General features: G+C 22.8%; 2 protein-coding genes across 2 annotated transcripts; both read right to left on the bottom strand.

The window, feature by feature from the left end:
- Positions 1-425: 425 nt before the first annotated feature.
- LOC122499772 (cell division cycle 5-like protein) lies at positions 426-9325 on the bottom strand. Its single transcript, XM_043608281.1, has 7 exons — positions 9120-9325; positions 6335-7234; positions 6057-6225; positions 3610-3869; positions 3320-3491; positions 2796-3181; positions 426-930 (listed from the first exon to the last, which is right to left on the bottom strand). The coding sequence occupies exons 1-7, from the start codon at positions 9162-9164 to the stop codon at positions 490-492; spliced, it is 2373 nt and encodes a 790-aa protein (XP_043464216.1). The 5' UTR covers positions 9165-9325; the 3' UTR covers positions 426-489.
- A 1458-nt stretch (positions 9326-10783) lies between these two features.
- On the bottom strand, positions 10784-19129 carry LOC122499779 (histone-lysine N-methyltransferase E(z)-like). Its single transcript, XM_043608290.1, has 12 exons — positions 18855-19129; positions 18288-18601; positions 15737-15937; positions 15370-15586; positions 15131-15228; positions 14858-15023; positions 14076-14450; positions 13443-13733; positions 11785-11967; positions 11326-11491; positions 10981-11089; positions 10784-10902 (listed from the first exon to the last, which is right to left on the bottom strand). Exons 1-11 carry the CDS (start codon positions 18988-18990, stop codon positions 11029-11031), a joined length of 2208 nt encoding a protein of 735 aa, XP_043464225.1. The 5' UTR covers positions 18991-19129; the 3' UTR covers positions 10784-10902; positions 10981-11028.
- Positions 19130-19196: the final 67 nt, after the last annotated feature.

Raw genomic sequence — 19196 nt, forward strand, 5'->3', positions numbered from 1 at the left:
AGTTTCCTCTTAATAATAATGGTATTTTAAATAGTAAAATAGGTACTAAATATTTAAATTTTAAATTAATTAATTTAAAAGACATTTATATATCGGTTTAAATATATGTAAAATACATGGAAACATATTGAAATATATTTAAAATTAATTAATTTTAAATGAATTAATTAAATTAATTTTAATTTTTGAACCGAACATCTCAATAATTTAAGATTTTTGAATAAAAAGTCTTAGTAATTTAAGATTTTTGAACCAAAAGTCTTAATAATTTAATAAGATTTTTGAATCAAAAGTCTTAGTAATTTAAGATATTTGATATATTTTCAGTAATTAGTAATACTTAAGTATCAAAAAAATTGTGTTTATCATTTTAAACTGAAAATGATAATTTTCACCAAAGGGTTTGTAATAAACAACATGTTGTATTATCATTTAAGAGTAAATATATATTGAATTCTAAAAGAATGTACGTAGTAATAAATTTAAATATTAACCAAAATTCTCCTCTGACCTTTCATTATCCTCAATTCTTGCCACTCTTTCTGGCAATAAATTTTGCAATTGTGCAAATTTACTTTGCAATTGTTTTTCACGTTCCTTTTGTCGATTAACATCCTCAACCAATGCATTTATTCTCCTTGGCAATGCAGCTTCCTCCTGGCCTTTTAAAAATTTAAATGTCGACAATTCCAATCTCAATTGTTCAATTTGCGTCCACGTATCGTTCAATTGCTTTGCCAATGCTTGAGCACGACCTTGATAACCACCCGTTAAGATTTTCAATTTTTTCTCCATTTTTGCCGCACGTTTCGCCTCGCCCGTCATCAGCATTCGATTTTCCTCCAATTTCCTCTCGCACGCATCAATTCTGTCCTTTTTCGATACGAGCGTTGCTCGCGTGTATCGTTTCTGTGGTTCCAAGTACAAAATCTGTAAAATTTCAAAATGTTACCTGTCAATAATTGCTTTTTTGTTTCCTACCTTTTTTATAAAGCTTTTCCTTTTAAATATTTTCAATTTTAAAATTAATGTACTGAAAATCATTGAATTCTTGTAAAGAATTTATAAGAAAATTTGAAAATAATTGAATTTTATGAAGAATTCAATAATAGTAATAAAATTCTTTAGTCAATTTATAAATAATAAAAATCTTGGTAAAAAATTCAATTATTTTTATATCAAATATTTAAAATTCTTATCAGGATTTCATTTATTTTCAATACAATTTTAATTAATTTCTTCGAAAATTTCAATTATTTCTAAAAATCTTGTAAAAATTCTCCGAGAAAATTCAATTATTTAAAAAAAATAATTAAATTTTTCACAGAAGTTCAATTGCTTAAAAAACTTTTTAATGAAATCCAGTTCAAGAATTCAATAATTTTTAAAATTATGAAATTTTCGCTGGAATTCAATTATTTTAAATACAATTTTAATTGAATTTCAGGAAAATTTAATTATTTTTAAACATTTTCTTTTTTAATTCTCCGAAAGAATTTAATAATATCAATAAATAGTACATTTTTCACAGGAATTCAATTATTTTAAATATACAATTTTAATAAAATTATTTTACAAAATTCAATTATTTGTAGAAATAATAAATTTTTTCGCAGGGATTCAATTATTGAAAATTTTTTTAAAAATTCTATTCAAGAATTTAATTATTTTTAGAAACAATTAAATTGTCGATGTATTGAAAATCATTGAATTCTTGTAAAGTATTTATCAAAAATTTGAAAATAATTGAATTCATTTCCAGAATTTAATCAACATTTTTTTCAATAATTGAATTCTTTCGAAAATATGTAATTAAAATTGTATTGAAAATAATTTAAATCTTAGCAACATTTTTTTTAAATTCTTTAAAATAATTGAATTGTTTTGAAGAATTTATTTCAATTTTCTTGGAAATAATGAAGTATTTTTAAAATAATTTTTACTGAAAATTTTGAAAAAAATTGAGTTTGAAGAAGAATTTCTTTTAACTTTTCAAAATAATCGTGTATTCTATTAAAATTGTAATTTAAGACTTCCATATTAAATTATATTATAATTATTCGTAGAAAATTCAATTCTTTTAAACAATTTTATTAGAGTTTTTGTAAATAATGTAATTTTTTTTGAAGAATTTCATTAAATTTTTTGAAAATAACGTAATTTTTTAAAGTAATTTTAATTGAAAATTTTGAAAATAATTGAAATTTACAAAGAATTTTATTAAAAACTTTTGAGAACAATTAAATTGTTTAGAAAAATTTTATTACAATTTTTAAAAATAATTGAACCTGTTAGAGAAATTTCATTAAAATTATTTTGAATATTGGATTTTTTCCAGATATTTAATAAAAATATATTGAAAAAAATTGAATTTCTCAGAAGAATTTTATTATTTACAAAAATAATTGAATTCTTGCCAAGAATTTTATCAGAATTGTTGAAAATAATTGAATTTTTCGAAGATTTTTATCAGAATTGTTGAAAATAAATGAATTTTTTATTAAAACTCTTGAAAATAATTGAATTTAAGTAATATTTTTAAAAATAATTGTATTCTTTCCAGAATTGTTATTATACTTATTATGTACTTAATAAGTGAATTCTTTAAATTTTAAATCTGTAATCATTAAAAAATTGATGCTCCGCGCGAATTATTTGCTAATTTATTTATTAATTAATTTAACATTTATGGAAATGTATTATAAAAAATAATTTTGTCAATGATTTTTATAGACATACAACTAATAAAATATGAAAATATAATAAAGTTTTTTTGTTTATAGATATTAAATTACCTGTGAAAGACACTCTTCCCAAACGGTGCAATAAGCCTCCAAACTGATATCTCCATGATCCATTCCTTTACGCACAACGTTCATTTCATTTTCAACTAATTTTTTCGCCTCCTCCAATTCATCCTTCTCGAAATTCTTATAAGGATGAGAATTCAAATAACCCTGAGCCTGAGACATTGCATTATTCGATCGTTTATTCATTGGCACTGGATTATTTAGTGCATCGTACTGCAACATTGTTATCATTTCGCGTTTAATTAATTCCTCAGCTCTCTGTAAATCGTTCAAAGAATCCGATGTTGGTCGCAATATATTAAGATTCACTTCTATTGGTCGTGGCATCTCCCTCTGTATAACTTGTGAACGTCTCGCCAATTCTCTTTGTTCTAAAAGTACAAAAAAAAATAGATAATTCGGAAGAAAAAGTTCATTAAGAAATTTAAACTTCATTTAAGAAATTTTAATTTCAGAAAAAATTCAGAATTAATTTTAAAATTAGAAATTTTGTTTAATTCTCAATTTACTCTGTTCAATAATTTCTTGTTGTTTTCTAGCATCGACATCGGCCTGATCTTCAATAATATCGTTCATTGAAGTTTGGCCAATTTCGTCTGTTTCGTCCTCAGGAACGACGATTTCATAATCGTTTCGTGGCGTCGGTAAGGAACGAAGTCCAGCCCATAATTGTTCCTTCGCCTGATGATTAAATTTAAAAGACAAAATTAAGGGAGAAAATTCAAATATGTATGTAGAGAAAAAAATAGTAGAAAATAATAATAAACTTTTATCAGATTCTTTTGGAATTTCTTTTGACCTGTTTTTTAAGCGTTGGAGTTTCTGAACCCTCCAAAGCTTCTTCAGAATTGATATTAAGTTTGTCGCGAATTGGAGTCGGTGCAAGAACACCATTTTGCGTTCGCACTGAGCCAGGAGTTGTGAACGATCCAATTGGAGTGCCATCGGAACGTTGAGATCGAAATGGAGTAGCAAGAAGTGTATTTGGCGTGACGACAGCATTGGAAACGGGAACCACGCCACTGAAATCGGAATTGTGAAGCGGCGTATTTAATCCTCCTGTAAACAAAAAATAAGATTTTTACCATTGAAACAAAATTATCAATATGTTAAAAATAAGCAAATTCATTAAATATTATGAATCTACTATTTTCTAAAATATATATTTTCTTATTTTAAATAGGAACAGAGTTAGAACATCTAAAAATATTTCATTTATTTCTATTAATTATAACTCTTTTGAAATTAATTTATTTTAGAAGCTATTTGAAATCTTTATTAGCGCTTTTGATAATAATAAACTGTATAATAAACACAAGAATGCATTTGATTCTAATTCGTTGTAAAATTCAATTATTTTATCAATTATTAAATTAAATTTTTTTTAAAAATATTGGATTTTTTTCGAAAACTCTAATATAATAACAAAATTAATTAAATTCATGGAAAATTATTTTTAATTTAGATAAAAATAAAATTATGTATATCTATTAAAAATTCGATTTTTTTCGAAATCTAATAAAATTCTTTAACAAATTTTATTATTGATTTCTTCACAACAATTGAAATTTTAGAAAAATTTTAGTTTTATTTTTTAAAATTGCAACTGTTTTTCAAAAATTGTTTTTTGAATACATAACACCAGAATTCTTGTGGTAATTCGAGAAATTTGAAAATTTTTCAGCTACTTTTGACAAAAATTCTCTTTTATTCAAAAATCAACTTCAATTTTTGAAGAATTTTATTAAAGTTAAATTTAATTAAATTTAACTTTAATAAAATTCTTCAAAAACAATTCAATTATTTAAAAAAAAAACTTAATAAAATTCTTCGCTCGAGATGAGAATTTAATTCTCATAAAGAATTTTATCAACAAATTTTTAGAGAATTGAATTGAATTGTATTCTTTGGACGAACTTTAATAAAATTGTTAAGAATAATAAATTACATTTTTCGAGAAATTCGATTAAAATTGTATTAAAAATAATTGAAATTCTGCAATGAGTTTTATTATTTATATGAAAATAATTGAATCCCTAAAAAGAATTTTATTATTTTTGAACATAATTAAATTCCTGTGAAAAATTTTAATTCCCTTGAAAATAATTAAATTTCTGTAATTAAAATAATTTCAAAAAAAATCCGTAATTAAACTTTTTCAAAATAATTAATATTACAGAATTGTTAGTTAAAAATATGAAAAATTTAGACTTTCAAAGATTTTAATGTGAAACCTTTTCAAAATTCAATTATTTCTAAAAATTCACTATTCAGGCTATAATCTTTTTAATATTCAATTATTATCTAAAATTTTAACTGAAATTCATTTTTAAATGAGTTTTTATTAGAAAATTCTACTAGAAGTCAATTATTTAAATACAAATAAATAATTTATTGAATATTTGAATGTTTCTTAAAATTCAATTCTCATAAAGAAATTTTATCAACAAATTTTTAAATAATTAAATTCTTTGGACGAATTTTAATAAAATTTTTTAAAATAATTACACTTTTCGAGAAATTTGTAATAAAAATAATTAAAATTCTGCAACGAGTTTTATTATTTGTGAAAATAATTGAATTCCTAGAAAGAATTTTATTATTTACGAAAATAATTGAATCCCTGTAAACATTTTATTATTTATAAAAATAATTGAATTATTTCGAAGAAATTTATAAAAAAATTTGTAAATAATTAAATTTCTGTGAAATTTTTATTATTTTTGAAAATAATTAAATTTTTGCTTAGAATTTAATTAAAATTTTTTTTTGAAATTAAATAAATTCTTTTGGACAATTTTATTAAAATAGTACATATTGAAAATCATTGAATTGAAGAAAGTTTTTGAAAATAATTAAAATTTTGACAAGAATTTTATTAGAATTTTTGAAAATAATTGAATTTCTGCAATCATTTTTGTAATTTTTCTAAAATTCTCCAAATTATATCGTACAATTTACAAACTTTTCGTCCTTTTTCAATCAAATTATGGACTTTAAGGACCTTTTTCAAAGAAAAACTGACTGTATCTAATTATTTTTAGAGGGAAGTAAAATATTTTTTAAGGTTCAGGACAAAAAGTCAAAGTTCTGTCTTGAAAGTCAAGGGAAAATAAAATCAAATTTTTGTGGCAACCTTATTCAATTAAATTAATGAAATTTCCATGAAACAAAATAAAATTCTATGTCTATTCCAAGATTTCCAATTTTTCCATCACTTTTACAAATTCTGAGATTAATAGCTACCTTTTAATGGAGTGTCCACATTAACTAAAGCCATAACATTCTGAGCCTCCAGGAGAACTCTGTCCTGAACTGCCGGCGTCCTCGGAGTCACGGCTGTATTTGGAGTCAAAGAATAATCGGCCAACAAACTATCCGTTGCCCCTCCTTCAGAAACAATTTCACGTGCCACCTATAATGGAAAATTATTGATTAAATTAACAAGAAAATTATTATTGTCTACTTTCAATTCCACTCTGATGATAGAAAATTATAATCCAAAAAAGAAAAAAGAAACGAACCTCTGAAGCACGACCGAGTTTAACAACTTGTTGCAATTCACTGTCAGAAATTTGTGGCTCCGGTAAAACCAATTTACTGCGTTTCTTCACCGGCTCCTCATTATTCAACATACCCATTGGCATATCATTTTCCTTACGTTGCTTAAGTTTTTGCTTATCCTTCCTTCGCTCCATCATTTCAGCCTCCTGACGTGATTCACCATCCAAATGTTGTTGTCTCAATCGTGAAAAATCAGCAGCCAGTGGATCAACATGTTCATTTGAAGTGTCATAAAATCCAGACGCTGGACGTTTCTCAAATGGAATTTCCGAATTGTAATTCATTTCTCGTTTTCGTTTATTCTTCTGATTCACAGTTATTCCAGCAGCTCTTAATTCACGCCTTTTTTGCAGAGCCGCCAGTCTCCTTGCCTCTTCCAATTGCTTCTCGCGAGCTTTACGTTTCGCTTTTTTACCCTGTGTATTCGCTAATCTTGCCCTCGCCTCCGAGAGCATTTCAAGTTCATCCTCGTCCATATCCTTGGGATCGGGACGTGCAGGTTTTGTCTCTGGATTTGGATCAATTTCACCTGGTTTCAATTTACGTGGATCATCCGAAACATCCTCGCCCTCTTCTTTTTTTTGCGCTTGATCCAATAAATATTCGTATCTCTCTAAACATTGGGCGGCTGTTCTTCCAATAATTGGCGCAATTGTTCTCCATTGCGTTGGCATTAATTTTGCAAGATGCAATAATTTCTCGTCCTCCTCGCGACTCCATTCGGTTTTCTTGATACTCGGATCTAGCCATTCGAACCAACGGGCTTTACATTGTTTCGCCGATTTCCTATGAAGCAATGAAGCTATTCTACTCCATTGATTCTTGCCATATTTCATAACAGCCGCTTTTAAAATTTCATCCTGTAAAAATTTGGAAATATAAACAAACTATTTTTAACCATTTTTTTTCCAACCAACAAAAAATTTATATATCAGGGTTGCCACAACTTTCAGTTTATCAATTTCCTGACATTAAAATTATTTTTCCTGACAAAATTCTTTTTACAGGAAAATATGAAAGTTTAACGGAAAATGAGTAAAATTTAAGAATTTTAATAATTTCTAAAAATTACAATTTTATAGCAATTCCTGAATTCAATTACTCTCTACAATTTTCAACTAAACTTCATCTCTAAACCAATTATTAAAAATAATTTTCCGAAAATTCTTTTAGAATTCAATTATTTAAATACAAAAACTCAATTTTTTATAATAATTGTAACTGTCCATGTTTTTCTCCTAGGTAAAATATTTTCAAAATATTATAATAAAGAAATTTTTACAATTATCTTTTTAAAAATAATAATAATCGTTGTTAGTTGCTGTTTACTTTCTTGCCTCCTAACTTTTGAAATAATATTCCTTTTTAAATGTTTTCAAATTAAAAAATAATGTACTGAAAATCATTGAATTCTTTCAAAGTATTTACAAAAAAAAATTCGAAAATAACTGAATTCATTTCAAGAATTTTATCAAAATTTTTTTCAATAATTAATTTCTTTCGAGAAAATGTGATTAAAATTGTATTGAAAATAATTTATTTCTTGTTAAGATTTTTATTAAAATTCTTTAAAATAATTGAAATTTACAAAGAATTTTACAATTTATATAAAAATAATTGAATTGTTTCGAAAAATTTTATCAGAATTGTTGAAAATAATTGAATTTTTATTAAAACTCTTGAAAATAATTGAATTTAAATAATATTTTTAAAACTAATTGTAATTAAATTTTTTGAAGGAATCTTGTTAAAAATTTTGAAAATAATGATTTTTTAAAAAGAATTTTGTCAAACTTGTCAAAAAAAATAGTTTTTAAAACATTTTAATTGATATAATTGAATTTCTTAAAAGAATTTTTGTATAATTTTAAAAAATTAATTATTTTTTTGATGAATGATTTTTTTCTCCAAAATGTTAAAAATAATATTCTAAAATGCTATTATTTTTTGTATGAAATATGTTATTGAAAATAGTGGATTTTTAAAAATTAGAAGCTAATTTTTATTTTTAAATTTATATTTATAGATTTTTCATTAAAATTTTTATTTTTTAAAATTTTCAATTTAATTTTAAAATATTTCAATTATTTTAAACTATTTTTATTATAGATATATTTGAAAAATTAATAATTATCTTAAAAAATGATTCAAAAATAATTTTTGAAAGATTTGTTTATAGTTATTTTTTATGCTATAAAAATCAAAATAAGTTGCACTTTTTCTTAGTAAAAATTATGGTATTTTGTTGCAATATTTGGAAGAAATGACGAAAAATTTGCAATTTTTGAAAATAAGTTGAAAAAAGTCTAAATTTTCTTAATTTCCCTGAAAACAAATTTTTTCTGTCGTCCCTGGCTTTACTATAACAAAAATTTTGATTTCCTATAAAAATTTCCCTGACTTTACTGACATGTAGCCACCCTGTATATATTTTGAGAAAAAGTATTCTATTTGTATTTATTTTAAGAAATGTAAAGAATGTTAAGAAACGAAAGAAATACTTAGAAACAAAGATTTAAATTGTTTTTAGCGTTTTTAGCAAACAAGTTAAAAAAGGTTTAATACTCAAAATCTCTATAATATAAAATTAACCTTGAAATAGAAATTCAGTGAAACAATATATCAAATATTGTAATAAATAGTTCTTTTGAGCTGAATTTTTAGTATTTGTTTAAATATTTCCGTAAAAAATTAAAAAAAGTTTTAGAGAGACATAAATTTTGAGGTTAGGTTCAGCAAACTTACCTCCGTGTTCCGCCAAACACCACCCTTTATCATAATTCGTGGCATTTTGCTTTTTCTAGATTCACACACTAAATGAAAACAATAACACTTAACACAAAATGAATTTACTTATTGTATAATATCGAATTATATAAAAAATATTACAACCCGACAAATGACACAAAAAACTTCCGTGTTACACATGGAAACGACAGACATTGACCGGAATGAACGGAAATGGAATTTAAGAAACAAGGAACATTGAACCACGCATGCGTATTCATTTTGAATTAAGGCGGTAAAATTAAAAAGTAAATCGAGTATATGAATATAAGTAATTAGAACAAAATATTAATAAATTAATTAATTAATAATAATAATAATTAATAATTGTTGCATTTCGGATCTCTGTTCGTAGTTTAAAAAGTTTTTTTTGCTTGTTTCAATGCTAACATTTTAAATCATTGTTTTTAAATGAATTAGATTTTAAAATGGAAAATTAAAAATAATAATTGAATTATCAAAATATTTTATTAAAAATGTTTTAAAGTAATTGAATTTTTTCAGAAATATTTTTATTACATTTTTTATAAATAATTGAATTCTTATCAAGAATTTTATCAAAATCTTTGAAAATAATCAAAGTAATTGAATTTTATTAAAAATTGATTATTAAAATCGTTAAAAATAATTAAATTCTTTCGCGAATTTTTATTATAAAATTGTATTAAAAATAATTGAATCTTCATCAAAAATCATGTCAAAATTCTTGAATTATCAAAATAATTGAATTTCTATCGAGAATTTTATCAAAATCTTTCAAAATAATTATATTCTTATCAAGAACTTTATTAAAAATCATTAAAAATAATTGAATTTTTTCAAGAAACGTTATAAAAGAAAAAAATTGAATTCCTGTAAAGAATTCAATTATTTATACAAATAATTAAATTTATTCGAGGAATTTTATTAACATTTTTCAAAATAATTAATTTAAACTCTTCCGAAGAATTTGATTAAAATTTAAAAAATAATTGAATTATTTTAATTAATTTAATTAAAATTGTATTAAAATTAATTGAATTCCTGCTGTGACTTTTTTTTTAATATTTTAGAAAATAATAAATAATAATTAATTATGCAGTTAATAAGTGAAGTTTTTAAAAATTTTCAATCCGAAATTATTCAATAATTGAAATTGATATTGTAAAATAAATTAATTTGACATTTTTTCAAACTAATTTCCATCTGATAATAATTAAGAGTTTTTTTATATTTAAACAAAAGTTTTAGTTTTTCGATGTTTTATGAACATTCTAAAAGTTAGAGGTTCTAGGAAATAAACAAAAATATATTATTTTTTGAATACGTATAATATAAAAATTAATAAACATAAATAAAATTAACTCTTTTAGGATTTCGAGTAAATAAACCCGCCATTAAATCATCTAAAATCGTCTTTTTTCTAATACAAATATTAATAATTTGCACAATAATATTATTAAAAAGTTAATTAATTTAATTAATTTAAAGAAAATCTATTTTTATATAATAATCTTAAATTCGTAGGAAATATATTTTAATCAACTAATAGAAGTTATTACTTTAAAATACTCACGATTGTTTATAGATAGAACGAAACTAAATTCAAAATTTTTTTCTTAATTAATTTTTTTAGGCTAGAATAATTGAAAAATTTCTTAATATGATATATTTTGATAGAGTACAAAAAAATCAGACTTTCCTTATTTATAAATATCGAGAGAGTAAGGAATTTTGTTGCAGCATTTTTTAAAGGCAAAATCTGTAAAATTAAATTCATTTAATATATATTTATGTAATTGAATGCCTATTAAAATTTTAATTTTAGTTATTAACTCACCTTTGATTTAAATATACATTTAAGTCGAGTGAAAAAATATTTGACTTATTATATAAATTCCATTTCACGTTCAATTCCAACGAATCTCAATTGTTCCGTTGGTCCATATCTATTGGAAAAAAAGAAAATATTACAAAACAAAAAATTAGTAATCTAAAATTAAAAACTCAAAGAAAATAGAAATAATAAATATTTATTATTATAATTATAAACTATACTAATAATTTTAATTATAATTGAATAAATATTATGTTAAAAATTGTTGTAATGTTTATTTAATTAGTTAATTAGTATTAACGACGAAAATTAATTTAAAATAAGGTAAAAATTTTTGTAGAGACTCACCTATAATCAAAGAACAATTCTTCACCCGGTTGAATTGCTCTTTTTGCAAAAATTCCAATTCTGTGATCACCATTCACCATCATTACTTTAGCATAACAATTTGGATTTATCGAGTGATTTGCAAATTTTATTTTATTTCCTTTTCTAGTTGCATCAACAACAAATTCTGCGGAAGATAAATTTTTTTCATAAATTCTTCTTTTGTAATAAACAATTTATAAGTTTCGTAAATCATTTAAAATAGAAAAACAATTACTAATTAAAAAATTTTCAAACAAAATTTTTTAAATTTATCTAATTTTTTTTGTAATTGTTTTTTTAATGTTGTTTTTTTTATACATATTTGAATTAATACATTAACCATTTGTTTTCAACTTTCTTATTCAAGAAATAAATATTAAATATTGAACGGAAAGAATATAAAAATTAGAAACAAAAAATGGAAAAAAATTTACTCACCGCTGTTTAAATTGAACAAAAAGCTGCACATATATTTATCATAGACTTTGCCACGTCTGTCGGCTTCGTCCTGACTGATAATTTCGCCACAATATTCCGAGATGAATTCATTTTTCGCTACCGATTCTTTGAGGAAAATTCCCCAACCGGCGACATCCGATGGAGCCAACAGCAAATGTTTATCTGTTCACGAAAACAAAAAATTAAAATCCAATATCCATTTATTTGCAAAATTAAATAAAACAGTAAATTTTAAAAAAATAATAATAAACAAATAAGAAATTAATTAAATTAATTAAACTGAATTGTTTTCAATTAAAAATATTTCTTTTATAATTTTCAAAATCTGAAATAATTGAATTCTTATAAAGCAATTTATCAACATTTTTGAAAATAATTCAATTTCTTGCGAAGAGTTTAATTAAAATCTTTAAAAATAAGTTAATTTATTCCTACGAGAAATGTAATTAATTAAAATAATATTTAAAATATTTAAATTCTTATACAGTTTTATCAAAAATTTTTGAAAATTGAATTTCTGCGAAAAATGTTAACATTTTTTATTTTTTTAAAATTTTTTTTTTAATAATTCAATTCTTTCGAGAAATTAAATTACATTCTTTTAAAATAATTCAATTCTTTTAAGAAATGTTATTAATTATGAAAATAATTGAAATATTAGTAAAAATTTTATTAAAATTATATTAAAAATAAGTAAATTTTACCAAAATTTTTCAAAATAATTGAATTTCTGCGAAGAATTTTAATATTCAGGAAAATATTTAAACTTTTTCAAAGTATTTACTTCAATTTTTTTTCTGAAAAAGAATTTTATTGAAATTTTTCAAAATAATTTAATTTTTTGAGAAAAATTTGATTGAAATTCTTTAAAATAATTGAATTCCTGTGAAGAATTTTATTAATTATGTAAATAATTCAATTCTCATAATTTTATCAAAATTTTTCAATGGAATTGAATTACTGCGAAAATTTTTATTAAAATTCTGTAAAATAATTAAATTTCTGCAAAGATTTTTATAAATTATGAAAATAATTGAAAACCTGATAAGAAGTTAATCAACATTTTTCAAAATAATTGAATTTTTACGAAGAATTTTACTATTTAGGAAAAGAATTAAATTTTTACAAAGTAGGTATTTAATTAAATCTTTTTCTCATAAAGAATTTTATTGAAATTTTTCAAAATAATAAAATTTTTGCGAAGAACTTTATTAAGATTCTTTAAAATAAGTAATTAAATTCCCGCGAAGAATTTGATTACTCATATGAAAATAATTGTTAATAATTAAATTTTTCTAATTTTGAATCTGAAGTTATTGCAAATTCGAAATTAATATTTGAAAATTACAAATTTTTTTAATAATAAGAATCAGTTTTAAATAAATAGAAAGTAAGTTATAAATAGAATGAAAATCAGTAATAAATAAATAAATAAATACAAATATTTGCACTTTCGAAGCAAATTATAAATAATATATAAAAGAAAAACATAATTTGAAAGAATAAGGAAAGAAAAGAACAAAATATATAAATAATTGATTCGTATTTTACTTTTTTACTGCAAAAGTTACTCAATTTCTTTTTTTTGTGCATAAATTTGAAAAAAGAATCTGAATGGATAATAAAAAATCTCTTACGTAGTCCTCGTTGAACGCTAACATTTTTGCACGATATTTTTGCAACGTCAAATTGATCCGACCCGCAGGCCTGACATAAATCTGGATCACATTCCCTCACTGCCAAATAACATGGACATTGTTTTGTGTTACATTGCGCTTTACATCGACAGCCAGGAAAACGATTTTGACAATCGCTACTGCACGCACAAAATTTTTCACAGAAATTTTGATCCTTTATACAGGGACACGATTTATCACAAGGACGTCCTGAATGTGAGCATGGAGAATAATTGTGCACGTGATTTGCAACTGAAACAAATGAGAAAATATACTTTTCTTTAATTTAACATTTGTAACATAACATTTGTAATTGTTTTTTTTATTTGTTATTTTTAATTATTTCTACATTCTCATCACTGCAAAAATATACTAAAAATTATTTACTTTGTTTCAATTTATTTGTTGTGTTTAAATTTCTTTCAATTGTTTAAATTATTTTAATTGTCTAAATTGTTTAAAGTGATTAAATTTATTTTAATTATTTAAATTCAATTTTTAATTTTCAATTTACAATTAAAAGTTAAAATTAAAATGAACAATTTTGTATTTTTCTTTACGTCTTATTTATTTGTGTGAATAGAAAATAATTACCAGAGTCCTTCTTAAGTTGAATTTTACGGCAATGCATTGACCAGAGACGATGTTTCTTTTTCTTTTTTCGCGGTGGTGTGAGATCCTCGGAACTCTCTTCACTTGGTATTTCGGTGGATTCTTTTTGCGAAAATTGATAAACTTGAGTGCAACTTTTCGTCAATATTACTTGTGCAAGAGCGCAAGGATTGCCGGGAAATACTTTATGTAATGCACGAAAGAAACTTTGTTCCGAACCAGTCCAAACATCACTTTTTTTCGTCTCGTCACATTTCTCCTTTAAATCCAATGAAAATGGTGAGAAATTAATTAATTGCCGTCCCTCGTCGAGTAATTTTTCCGACTTTGAATTTCTATTCACGTTCAACTTGAAGTCTTGAAACAGAAGAAAGAATATGGAAAATTATTATAATATAATTCTTTTTTTCAACTGTGAAAATTTTGTTTATTTCTTTCCTTTTTCCATATTGGAAATTATTTTATTTTCTTTCATTTTTAGTATTGAAATTAATTTTCATTCTTTCTTTTTTTTTTACTGGAAATTATTTCCTTTCTTTCTTAATATTGAAAGTGATTTTATTTCCTTTCTTTCTTAGTATTAAAATTTATTATTCATTCTTTCTTTTTTTTGTACTGGAAATTATTTTTTTTCTTTCTTTTTTAATATTGAAAATTAAATTAACGGATGTTTGTCTTATTAGAAATTGAACGAAAACTGAATGCTAACAAAGGGGGAAATTTGAAATTGAATAATTGGAAAATAATTGAAATAATTTTATTACCTTGGGAACTACTTCGACTACTTTGTTTACTGTCGTTACTTTCGTCACTGTCTTCGTTTCCCGAGTCAACACTCATTTGTTTTCTGACTTTTCTTGGTCTTTTTGTCTTCACATCTTCTTCTTTAATCTCAACAACTTGAGCTGCAAGTTTTTCCTTCACGCCCTCCTGAAACGTAACAACAATAAAATTTACTCAATTTTTAATTTATGTAAATATTGAAACTAAACATTTTTTAAAAATTTAATCTTCATTTTAAATTTTATAATTCTTACTAAATTCATGTAACAATCCGAACCGCAAGGCTCTGTAAATCTTCTCATATCGGAACCTCTTCGTTTTTGAAGATTTGGCTCCTGATGAAACTCAATGCCTAGACAATGATTATTAACAAAATTTTCAATACTTTAGTAACGAATTAAATTCAATTAATTGATTTATTTAATTAATAACATTTTTCAAAAACTACTGATTTTAAAAATAAAAAAGAAATTGTGAGAAAAAAAATACTCACGATGTAAATAGCAGTCGTACTTGAAACATCGTCGGCAAAAGAGAGTGTGAAAAGAATTCATTGTTTGTTCTCTTGGAACATTTTTCGCATAAACTCCATCCATATTTGGTGTACACTCTGGTGGCAATGCATTTGGATTATTTCTTTGTGTTAATTCTATATATTTTGCTTTCAATTCACTAGGTTTTCCTTTATCGGTAAATACACTAGCAATTGCCTTTAAAGAAATAAAATAAACTATTATTAAGAAATAAATAAATTATTAATTAAAAGGAAACAATAAAAAGAAAAGTTACAAAAAAATTGTTCGCTTCCTATTTGAGATGGGAATTGAAAATAATTTATCTGCATTAAATAAATTAATTACATTAAATATTTGCATCGATGGAAATGATGCTAATTCTTTAGATGAACTTTTAGAGTCATTATCACTTGGCTTATTTTCTTTATCCTTCTCCTTTTTCTGATCGTCCGTCACTTTCTCATCTTTTTCATAAGTCAATAAAGCATTAACTAAATCCAAAAATATTGAATCGTCCATGAAATTTGCATCTCCAGTTCCATGTACCTAGAAAATGGAAAAATTTATTTTTTGTATAAAAAATAAGTATGTGAATAGTAACAAAAAATATCAATAAAAATAAAAAATAGAGGGTTGCCACAAAAATTTAATTTTGATTTTTAATGACTTTTCCCTGATTTCTAGACAAAATTAATTGATTTTTTCTGATCATAAAAAATATTCTGATTCTGTCTAAAAATTATTAGATACTCAAAAAAATTATTTCAATTCAATTAATATTTTCTAGAACTTCCAACTAAAATTCCTTTTAAAATCAAATATTATTAACAATTTTTCAAAAAGTTCTTTGAGAATTAGCAAATCTATTTTATTACAATTCAATTTTACGAAATTTCGACTATTCAGAAATTCTTTAATTAAATATATATTAGAAAATAAAAACTTCAAATGATTTAAAAAAAATTTAATTAAACTTTTTCAAAAAAATTAATTATTTTTAAAAATTTGCGCTAATAATGCTTTTAGTATTCAATTATTATATAAAATTTTAACAGAAATTAATTTTTATTAGAAAATTGTACAAAAATTCAATTACTTAAATACAAAAATAAATAATTTATTGAATAATTGAATATTTATTAAAATTGAATTCTTATAAAGAAGTTTATCCACAAATTTTTAAATAATTGAATTCTTTTGACGAATTTTAATGAAAATTTTAAGAATAATTACTTCTTTCAAGAATTTTAATTAAAATGGTACTAAAAATAATTGAAATTCTGCAAAGAGTTTTATTATTTATGAAAATAATTGAATTATTGCAAAGAAATTTGTGCAGAATTTTATTAAGTTCTTTCTTAAATAATTGAATTCTTTTGGAAAACTTAATTAAAATAGTAGATATTGAAAATCATTGAATTGATGAAATTCTTTGCAAATAATTGTAATTTTGCCAAGAATATTATTAAAATTTTTGAAAATAATTGGAATTTGGAGAAGAATTCTATTATTTATAAAAATAATTAAAATTTTGACGGAAATTTAAAAATATAATTGAATATTTGCAAAGAGTCTTATTACTTTTGAAAATAATTGAATTTCTGCAATTATATTTATAATTTTTTCCAAAATTCAATGTTTTCTAGTGTTTTTAACTAAAATTCATTTTTTAATAAATTTTTATTAGAAAATTCTACGAGAATTCAATTATTTAAATACAAAAATAAATAATTTATTGAATTTAAAGAATGTTTATCAAAGTTAAATTTTCATAAAGAATTCTATCAACAAATTTTCAAATAATTGAATTCTTTTGATGAATTTTAGTAAAATTTTTAATAATTACATTTTTTGAAGAATTCGATTAAAATTGTATTAAAAATAATTGAATTTCTCCGATGAGCTTTATTAGTTATAAAAATAATAGAATCATTACGAAGAAATTTATAAAAAAAACTTGTAAATAATTGAATTCCTGTGAAATTTGTATTATTTATGAAAATAATTAAATGTTTAGGTAGAATTTTATTAAAATTATTTTTAAATAATTGAATTCTTTTGAAAAACTATATTAGAGTAGTATATATTGAAAATGATTGAATTGAGGGGAATTTTTGAAAATAATTAGAATTTTGCGAAGAATTTTATTAAAATTTTTGAAAATAATTGAGTTTAGGAGAAGAATTTTATTATTTCTAAAAATAATTTAAATTTTCTGCGAAGAATTTTATTACTTTTGAAAATAATTGATTTTCTGCAATTATTTGTAACTTTTTCCGAAATTCAATGTTTTTTGTTGTTTTTAACTAAAATTTTTCTATAAATCCATTACTTTTAATAATTAATTAAATACATATTAAAAAATTCAACTAATTTTAGAAGAATTTTAATTATTAAAATTTTTCAAAAATCCAAGTTCTTTAAAATTTCTAATTAAATTCTTTCAGAATTGAATTTTTCTAGAATTTCAAATTAAAACCTTTTGAAATTCATCTATTTATAAAAATTGTAAACGCAACTGTTTTAAAATTCAATTAATTTTGAAGTATTTTAGTAAAATTATTCATTTTAAATAATTTCATGATAGTTCTTCAAGAATTAAGTTATTAAAAAATAAATTATTGTCAGAAATAAAAAAAATTGAAAATTTTGAAGTAGAATTCGTGGTAATTTGATAATTTATAAGGCAAAGAAAAAAGGCACCAAAATTCAAAATTTTCTTTGGAATTCTTTAAATTAAATTTTTTTCTGACCTGTGGCAAGCCTGTAATGAGAAAAAAATAGCAATAAAAATAAAAAAATAGTACCAAAAAAACTCAATTAATTAGAAAAAATAGAATCAAAAATGCAGATTTTTTTAATGAATTTAATGAATGTGAAAATTTGCTATACATACCTTGCCATCGTAATTTTTAATAAGCTCTTCAATAAACGTATCACCTTTGTCGAGAATTTCGTCTCCCATATATGGAATATTGTGCAAAACAGTTTCATCTTCGACCATAAAATTTTGTTTTATCGGTGCCCATGTGTAAGCCGTTGGAATCGGCGACACGGACTTTACTATTTTAATATTAAGTGATTGAGTTTCGCCATCGTCACTAGTGATTACTGCCTTTTTTTTACTCAACGATTGAGGAGGAATATCCTGTAGAGCAAACCACATTGCACTACTATCGGTCCACTCCTTATTTTTTTCATTGAGAAAATCTGTTTTAAAATAAATCAAGTACAAATTTTTTAAAAAATCCAAAATTATTCTATAAAATATTTAAAAATCATTTGAATTCAACTTTTTTCGAATTTCGAATTCCTTTCAAAGAATTCTTATTATGAATTTATAATTCACGTATTTTCTTAATATTGTTCGAATTTTAATTATTATGAAAGAATTTTAAAAATACAATTAAATATCCTTTATAGAATAAAAAAAATTGGCGGCTATAAAACAATATACACAAACCTTTGAGAAGTTTGCGATTTTGATTCCATGATATTTTCACTTCATCCGCACGTTTATATCTTTTCATTAATCTCAAACGCATGTATTCCGATTTTATTCGTTTTCTCCATTCTGAAGGCACATGCTTCTTTGCCATTTTTCACAATTTATGGAAAAAATTACGAAGAATTATGAAAAATAATAACCGGTTTACTTCTTTTTAGCGTCCGAGGGGTCTTCTTGGTTTTTCGAATAAAAAAAAACAATTTTTAGGTTATGTTTTCCACCGGGGGTTTTTTTTTAGGCGCAAACAATACCAGAGATGTGAAGGTAAAGAAACATCTTTGTGGACTAAAATTGATT

This window comes from Leptopilina heterotoma, unplaced genomic scaffold, assembly GCF_015476425.1.
Source record: "Leptopilina heterotoma isolate Lh14 unplaced genomic scaffold, ASM1547642v1 Lhet_101, whole genome shotgun sequence".
Taxonomy (NCBI): domain Eukaryota; kingdom Metazoa; phylum Arthropoda; class Insecta; order Hymenoptera; family Figitidae; genus Leptopilina; species Leptopilina heterotoma.